Source organism: Pungitius pungitius, chromosome 8 (genome assembly GCF_949316345.1).
Source record: "Pungitius pungitius chromosome 8, fPunPun2.1, whole genome shotgun sequence".
Classification (NCBI taxonomy): domain Eukaryota; kingdom Metazoa; phylum Chordata; class Actinopteri; order Perciformes; family Gasterosteidae; genus Pungitius; species Pungitius pungitius.
The window spans coordinates 19920068-19928398 of NC_084907.1; the positions used below are offsets into that span (position 1 = coordinate 19920068).

General features: G+C 47.2%; 2 protein-coding genes across 4 annotated transcripts in view; one reads left to right on the forward strand and one right to left on the reverse strand.

Moving 5' to 3' along the window:
* LOC119194060 (nuclear receptor coactivator 3-like) overlaps window positions 1-4385 on the forward strand; it is a 28694-nt gene extending 24309 nt beyond the window's left edge. The window contains exons 16-22 of one of the 3 annotated variants that reach the window (XM_037448115.2): window positions 243-414; window positions 695-1066; window positions 1154-1462; window positions 1569-1830; window positions 1917-2109; window positions 2265-2502; window positions 2625-4385. In XM_037448115.2, coding sequence (XP_037304012.2) covers window positions 243-414; window positions 695-1066; window positions 1154-1462; window positions 1569-1830; window positions 1917-2109; window positions 2265-2502; window positions 2625-2636 — 1558 coding nt within the window. In that variant the 3' untranslated portion in view covers window positions 2637-4385. Of the gene's footprint in view, window positions 1-242; window positions 415-694; window positions 1067-1153; window positions 1463-1568; window positions 1831-1913; window positions 2110-2264; window positions 2503-2624 lie in introns of all 3 variants that reach the window. The other 2 variants (XM_037448116.2, XM_037448114.2) reach the window with 2 other exon arrangements.
* A 2192-nt stretch (window positions 4386-6577) lies between these two features.
* id1 (inhibitor of DNA binding 1, HLH protein) lies at window positions 6578-7837 on the reverse strand. The gene is made up of 2 exons (XM_037448236.2): window positions 7353-7837; window positions 6578-7160 (listed from the first exon to the last, which is right to left on the reverse strand). The coding sequence occupies exons 1-2, from the start codon at window positions 7713-7715 to the stop codon at window positions 7125-7127; spliced, it is 399 nt and encodes a 132-aa protein (XP_037304133.1). The 5' UTR covers window positions 7716-7837; the 3' UTR covers window positions 6578-7124.
* Between the last annotated feature and the right edge of the window lie 494 nt (window positions 7838-8331).

Genomic DNA, 8331 nt, shown 5'->3' on the forward strand with positions numbered 1-8331 from the left:
CCATTTTGTCCTGCTCCCAACTGTATCCGTCTGAATTTTTGCCAACTTGGACTTTAAAGGGATAGTTTTGGTGTTTTGGTGACTAAGGATAAATACCTCAGAAAAGATCAACTCCTTTGGCAGGAACCAAAAACTCATGTATAACCAAAGATCCCCTGGATCCGCAGGGTCCCTAAGCTGTTGTTAATTTTTTTTTGTCCTTGAAGGGGATTTAACATGGTGCCGGTAATTTGTTTCATCAGGGACCAGTTCGGGCAACCTCTGGAGGAGCTGCTGGGGCCCCGGGGCCACAGCGAGGGCCCGAGCGATGAACGGGCTCTCCTTGATCAGCTGGATTCTCTACTCAATACCACTGATGTCATCGCTCTCCAGGAGATAGACCGAGCCCTTGGCATCCCTGAAATAGTAGGCCAGGTACAACACTCACTGCATACATTTGCATACAACATGCATATTTGTAGTCACCGTTCAACACAAAGTGAACTGATCGCTGCTGTCTCTATTTACGCGCAAATTGAGTTGAAGATGACTTTATGATTATTCTCCCTTCTGTTCTAATTGGGTTTTGACATGACAGTTAGTTGAATAATTGTTTTCAAGCTTGTACTTAAAAACGCTCATCCTGCTTTGTGTTGATTCTGCAGTATAAGTTTACTCGCCCAAACTAGCATGACAAGGCTTCTATGTATCCTAGAACCACGGACCCGAAGGCCACCAGCAGGGCCCGGAACGAAGCCAGGGCCGCTGCCCACCTACGGAGCCTTTCTCGGGGCCCGAGTCCTCGATAGGCATGGACCAAAAACCCGGGTATAACCAAGGTTACCCTGGGCCCCCAGGGCCCTCCTCTATGGGCATGCAGCCGGGTTATACTGGCAACACAATGCAAGGCCAGTCTCCTACAGGCTTCAACCCCATGATGAATCAAACGGGCCAAGCGGCGGGCTTCCCTGGCATGGCCGGGATGGGGGGTATGGGTAACCCCCGTGCAAACATGATGCGACCTCGCATGATGAATGCCACCAAGCCTCTCCTACTGCAGCTGCAGCAGAGACTGCAAGGACAACAGGTGATCACAAAGACCCAGATATCTATGCGGTTATATTAACAACTAAGGGTCAATCTGGATGGATATTTAACTCTTTATCTCTGCCAGTTTATGAACCAGACCCGACAAGGCATGAAGATGGAACATGCACCCGGGGGAAACCCTGCTGTGCATTCAGGCATGCAGGCCGGCATGCAGCCTGGGATGCAGCCTGGGATGCAGGCCGGCATGCAAGCTGGGATGCAGCCCGGCATGCAAGCTGGGATGCAGCCTGGGATGCAAGCTGGGATGCAGTCTGGGATGCAAGCTGGGATGCAGCCTGGGATGCAGCCTGGGATGCAAGCTGGGATGCAGCCTGGGATGCAAGCTGGGATGCAGCCTGGAATGCAGCCCGGCATGCAGCCTGCATGTGGTCAGGTATGTGATCAGCACCTCTAATGTAGTGTGCATTTACCTTTTTAACAACATCCCGGCAGGTCACCATTTGTAGAATTGTGGTTAAGGTATGGATGTTTGTCTGCAGCCTGGTTTCCTCAACGCTCAGATGATGGCTCAGCGCAGCAGGGAGATGATGACGATGCAGATGAGAAGGCAGCGGATGATGATGCTGATGCAGCAGCAGCAGCAACAGCAGCAGCCGGGCCAGGGGCCAGCAGCAGTTGCTGCAGCGAGAGGCTTCAGCCCTCCTCCAAATGTCACAGCCCCAGGAGGCATGGACGGCTCCATTGGAGCCCCCCCCATGAACCAGCCTGGACAGCAGGGCTTCAGCTATGGAGGTAACTATGGTGAGTTGACGGAGACCAAGCTCTTCCTCCCCAATATTCAAGGTTCCCACTTGTGACTCTCTCTGTTCTATTGTATTTTTTAGCAGGGATGAACCAGCAGGGGGACCCATCATTCATGGCTCCGGTAAGCAGCCCGCCAGCAAACATGATGCAGGGACGAATGGGAGTTCCTTCACAGACCACCATGATGCCAGGGATGCAGGGCAATCCACAGGGAGGGCCGATGTACCAGTCTGGAGACATGAAAGGCTGGCCACAGGGCGGCATGCCACGCAGCAAGTATGTAGCGTTAGGCTTCCTTAAACTGAACTATTTACTACTACCAGCTATTGTAGCGCTTCTAGTTAAGCATGGCTATTTTGGCACAGTCATTATCTCATGTGAAATTACACAAGACGCAAATTTAAATTACCTTTTTTCTGTTTTTTCTGCAGCACATATCCCCAGCAACAGTTTCCCCAGCAGGGCAACCAGGGTCAGTTTAGCCCCATGATGATGAACAACTCCATGGGTGGACCCGGGCCAGTCAGCGGGGCACCTGGCGGAGGTCAGATGGGCCAACTGCCAGGACTGAGGCAGGGCCAGATGCAAGGCCAGATGCAAGGCCAGATGCAGGGCCAATTAGGCATGAACCCCATGGGAATGGGCAGAATGCCTATGGGACCCGATCAGGTGGGTAACACATTGTCACAAGAGTCACGAGTGGGTCAGCTCTTATTTTTAAACACCGTTAAGATGTGATAGACATTGAAGAGACCCATGGAGGGCACATCTCACTGTTTTCCTTTCTGCAGAAGTATTGCTGAAGAGGCTAATAACAGAAGCTGGAGCTTTTCGGCTGTGTCGGAACCCTGCGAAGAACTGGACCTGCTCTCTCTCACACACACACACACACACACACACACACACACACACACACACACACACACACACACATGTAAACACACAAAGTAGGAGTTCTCCGGCTTAAAAAGTGACGCAGGAGACTCTGCGCGACATACTGCTCATCGTGGAGGAAGCGGGCTGCAGGAACAACCGACCCCTCGCATACTGTACCCCCTGCTACGGTCACGCTTGAACCCAAAACATCAGCGCGTGCGGGTGAGCGACCCGGAGCGGCGCGGCCCGGCCCGGCCCAGGCCGCAGGGCCGGACTACGGTACAACTAGCTGTGGCTGCACTTTACCTTGTAGCTTCTGTGTGGAACAAAGATCGATGCAATATTTCTTCATCATTACAGCCTTATTAGAGATTCAATGCCTTCACAACGATGGGTTTCGTTTTTTTTTTTTTTTCCTCTTCTCGTTTTGGATGCGCCTCATTCTCGAAGTCATCGGAAGCTATAAGCACAGTTTACTATGTTATGCAGAACGGAGCAATAAGTGTTGCCTCTATTTAGACTGTAACGGAGCATCATGACACCTTGTTGTGAGCAAACAAATGGTACTGCAGTATTACATGTCTCAAATGTCCTCTGTGAATATGAATTGTAAATATTCTACAAAATATATCAAACATGCTTTTTAAAGGCCCATTATTGCACAAAGTATGAGACCTGGTTGTATTTTTGTGTATTTTTCCCATAGGTCAATACTGATTTGGTTGATTTGCTGCATTTTTTTTTTTTTTAATTGCTCCTTGCAAATATTGCAGGCGCGTTTGGGGGTTTCCCTCCTTCATTTGTAATTTTCTCAGAATAGCTGTATTTTCAGTCTTTTTTGTTTTCCAGAAAGTCATGTATTCCATGTTTTTAGCGAGGCACTTTTCCTTGTGATGAGCATCAGATGGGTTGAAGGTGTTCTGTGTGGGACTGTGCTTGAGGCGAGCTGTGGTGACGACGGCGACACTGAGACTCTGCACAGTATACCAACAAGCTCGTCCCTTGCATTCTACCCCCCCCCCGCCCCCTCCTGGCCCAGCTCTGTCTGTTGACTGTATTTTTATTCACATTGTTCTCTGTTGACTGTTATTCTAAACTCGCTGAATCTACCTGTTCAACCTGCGCAATCCAAAGATATTTTTCCACATCTCTGTATAGTTTCTGGTGTACATTTTTAAGCGATGTGTGTTATATTAGTCTGATGGTAAATGGGTACAAATCACAGATCTCTAAAAAGCATTTGATGGTTTTAGTACTGCAGGCCTAAGGAGCACGGGGGCTGAGTGGGTCCACAGTGGGACGCCGTCGGTGCAAAGAGGACTGGAAAACTCGGCCCCACGGCAGGATGTTTTCACGTCCCGAGACGAAAGAAAAAAACACAGCATGATTTGCTGTGAAAGAGAATTACTAATGGAATGAAATCCACTTTGAGACATATCAGTATCTCTTCTAACTGTCAGGAAGCAACTTTTATGTCCAGGGTTTTTGTTACTTCATGAAAAAAAAAGGAACTTTGTAGAGTTTGAATGAAGTGCAAAATAGAGGCAAAAGATCATTTGGTTTTGTTTTTCTTTGTTTCGAGGTAAAATAAGCTGTCATTTTACAGGATGTATATTACAGATTTTTTCTGTTGTTGATATTGATGTAAATACAAATTTCTATTTAAAAACCTTGGTCTCCGGTTCTATGTTTGTCTTCTTTTTGTGTGCAATTTATGAAAACCAAATCACTTTAATTAAACCAAGCTTTCGGGTGCTGATCCTAAAAACAGTGACCTCACAGACGGTGGTGATGTTACTCCAAATTAATATATCAATACTTTAGAAGACCTGCCATACACTTAGGTAGAGTCGGGCTGTAAAATACATGCAGTTACAAATAAAGGTGTTGTGTTCAAAACTACACAAAAAGTGTTTGTGCCAAATAGAAGTAGACCACCTGCAGAAAAAAAGTTGTCACTATGACTATAAGACATAAGATTGTTAATATGAATCATTGCTTGTAGAAATTAGTTGTTTTAAATGGTTAGTTTCCAAGTTTAATCTAGTGATTTCCAAAGGTCGAGCCTCCCCTAAAGGTCACATTGTACACCAACATAATTCATGGAAAGAAGAAAAAGTAAAAGTGGAACTGTTAACTACTTATTGGAAATAATTAAGTGCCTCAAAATGATGGGAAGGAAGTTCACTCAACAACAATGAATCATATATTGTAGATGAGCATGAATGTAAAGTAAGCAAACATAGCAAAATCCTGTTGTCGGCAGGGAAAGATGCAAACAAAGAAAAAACCAATGCTGCTTAAACACTTCATTTTTGTTAACACTAGAGGGCGCTGTTGTCCGCTAGCGTCACGCACTCATCCGCGGATCCACGTCATGCTCGCGCGAGGGCGCTGACTGCAAGAGATTCGCCGGAAGGGACCCGGGGGGGGGGGGTTCAAATAATAATGTTAATTAAATATTAAACGAATATGAAATCCAAGACACGCTCCTAATTGGATTTAATGGTTAGACAATATCGAGTGTTACGGTGACCACAATGGCCTGGGCTTCATTTTCTCCACCAGCTCAGCCAGGTTACACAAAAAGGGATTTGTGGATAATTATGTGCGATTAAGAATAAAGAGCTGAGAAATATGTTTCAGTGTGAAGGAATAGATTAAAGAAGTAGATCATTTCGACTACGTTTCTCAAACGGCTCACGCAATGTAAGGTTCTATAGACAAAAAAAGGCAAAGGAGAACATACGACTGTACTGTGGGAATCTCTACCCCCCCCCCCCTCTCCCTCTCCCTCTCCCTCTCTCTCTCTCCCTCTCTCTCTCTCTCTCTCTCTCCAACGAGCGTTGGCGTGGTTCCCGGCCCATCTGCGGCCTGGCCCGCGGATTACTGTTTGTTAATGTTTCAATCAGCTGTGTGTTGAGGAATGTGGAGCTATTTAACCTGAACTTCCCCAGGTGTGCCGAGGCGCCGCTCAGTCTGGGCCCCGCCGCCCTCCCCTGCCCTTGGCACAAAGCTATCACACAAACACAATCACACACTGGCCACGCCGGGGCTGCAGCTGTGCGCATCGCACCGCAGGGAAATGGGAAAAACATTGCACCAGGGAGACAGAATAAATCTTATAAAACGAATCGCTTCGCCAAAACCGTTTTAACCCCTGCGGTGCCAAGAAACTGCTGATTTACACGATAACATATTGAAACACCATATTTAAATCGATTTTTTTTTTTATAGAGTGAAACAAACCTTTTAATCGTTTTCGTGTCATCTCGTGTTAAATGAACCGCTGTTGGTGTCATTATCTAATTATTTGACCTTAAGTGAATGTGGAATTAAGTGGAGTCGTGACGGCGATTGATTTGATTTAAAACTAAATCTAATTTCAAACTGCCTCAATTTGTCAAGATCTTTGGACATGACGATTTAACACGAGACTTCCTCCTGTAATGTGATACGGTAACGACCCATAGAGGCAAATTACCAATTGGACTGGATAGCAGCCATTACGTTGACCTCCAGCTTAAGTTTTATGTTACTTTAAAGACCTAACAGCTTCTTCTAGGTGGAGCACTTTTTATTGACAACCACTTTGCACTCAAGTCGGCATCGAGATAAGCCATCCAGATGAATATGTGCTATGAATCATAGGGGATAAAAAGGCTGTAACAGCCCATAACAACCACCTGAGGTGTCATGTTTCACGACTGGTTCTGATACTCTCAAAGAAATCTAAACGCACTCTTTCCTTCTGGTATTTGGTATTGCGATATATCACCTAATATTATTCTGACACACACACACACACACACACACACACACACACACACACACACACACACACACACAAACAAGGACACCGGTCAACTCTTTTTCAAAAATATTTGTCTTGTTTTAATAAAAACACAATTAAGGTACATTGTAAGAAAACAATATTTTCACATAGTGTGGCATTGTAATATACAATACAGTTTGTCGCTCAGGAATCTGAGAAATTTACTTTTTTTTTCCTTTCACAAAATGTTGAACATCTCTATATGGTTTACACAAGATACAAAGAGCGTTACAGAAACATTAGCTTTCTTTAGAAACTCTACAAGCAACGAGCGTGGCTGGTTGCACTGGACATGTCTTGGTCCCCCGGCTAGCCCAGTCTATCTGGACAGCGCCGGTCGTCGTCTTCTCCTCCTCTCAGGGCCCTCGGATGAATCGAGAGCCTTGATTGACAGGGATCCTCGTCGCTGGAGGATGTCCACACAACGTCATTTTTTTTCTAGCATTGGGAGTTTGAAACGTCCCTGCACTGTTCAAGGTTTATTTTGTATGAGATGTGTTCGAGAAGTCACATCAGATAGCCTCGTTCGTTCTTCGCGGCGCTCGCAATTTGGGTCGATGGTGCGATGCTCCACGAGCTCTTAGCGGCACATAATCCTGTCATCTGAGCATCCGTTCTGCGGAGGGGAAAGGAAACACAATGGTTGATTAGTACATCTGCTTTACATGGATGTGAAACGTGCCGGTGCGCAGAAACCACTTTTACGCACGGCCTGGGCATCTTTACGCACGCGCACTAACGTTCACTAAACGGTGACACTGGACCACTGAGCGGTTTGTTCTGCGGTATATGTGAAGGTGATGTTTACCTCGACTGCGATGCTTGCGATCTCCGCGTTCAGGGTGGTCAGCGGTGTGCGCGTGACGCCGCTGGCGGAGTGATGGCGGCTCTTCTCCGGCTCGTCGAGCTCGACTTGCAGGTCCCAGATGTAGTCGATGACGTGCTGCAGGATCTCCACTTTGCTGGCCTTCTTGTTGGTGGGCAGCGTGGGCACGAGCTCCTTCAACTTGCTGTAGCAGCTGTTCATGTCGTGAAGGAAGGCGCTCATATGCTCGTCCAGCAGCGGGATCTTGCACTTGGCGATGCTCAAGCTCTGCTCGGAAAGGCAGCGCACCATTTCCTCTCCGCCGACCTTGCTCTTCAGGGCGCAGGTAGATCCGACAACCTTCATGATTAGCGTAGAAAGTGTAGTTTCCGAAATCGGGAATGCGAATAGAGTAGTTGAGCGATGAGGCTTCTCCTCCTCTCTCTCTCTCTCTCTCTCGAGATCTTGCTAAGCTTGTGTTGACAGTTTCCAACATCCACATGGGCAAACCTCCGCGGCTATATAGGGCAGAATAGCTGAGGGGGGGCGTGTCGGGCCAGTCCCCGTTTGAAGACAGCCAGCCAATGAGGCGGCAGCGTTTGTATTGCTGGTTCGGGCCACAACAGCTCTCGCAGCCAATGACTGCTCTCGCCTGGTTATCGGGATTTACAATCTGTTTGAGGGATGGCGTTACAAATGGAAACAAATGTGTGTCTTTTATGGGTAATATGTGGGAATCCAGCTGTCCACGGCTTGGGGACTCTGCAGGTGTAGATAGCCCGGGGACAGTCGAGGGGTGGTGAATGCCTGGGTCTGCACTGTGAGAATGTGTGTGTGGGGTGGGACAGGATGAATGGGATGAATGGCTAATGATAATTAGGCTACCACCGTGGCCCAGATTTGCTTCTCACAGTTGCTGCAGATGTGGATGACAATAGTACAGTTAAATAAGACAATTGATGGCATGTAGGGGCCAAACAAT

Excerpts from the sequence above, each read along its gene's own strand:
- id1 (XM_037448236.2), bottom strand. The coding sequence starts at position 7,715 with ATGAAGGTTGTCGGATCTACCTGCGCCCTGAAGAGCAAGGTCGGCGGA. Across the intron at positions 7,161-7,352 it reads TCGCAAGCATCGCAGTCGAG|AACGGATGCTCAGATGACAG; the intron begins GTAAACATCACC and ends TCCCCTCCGCAG.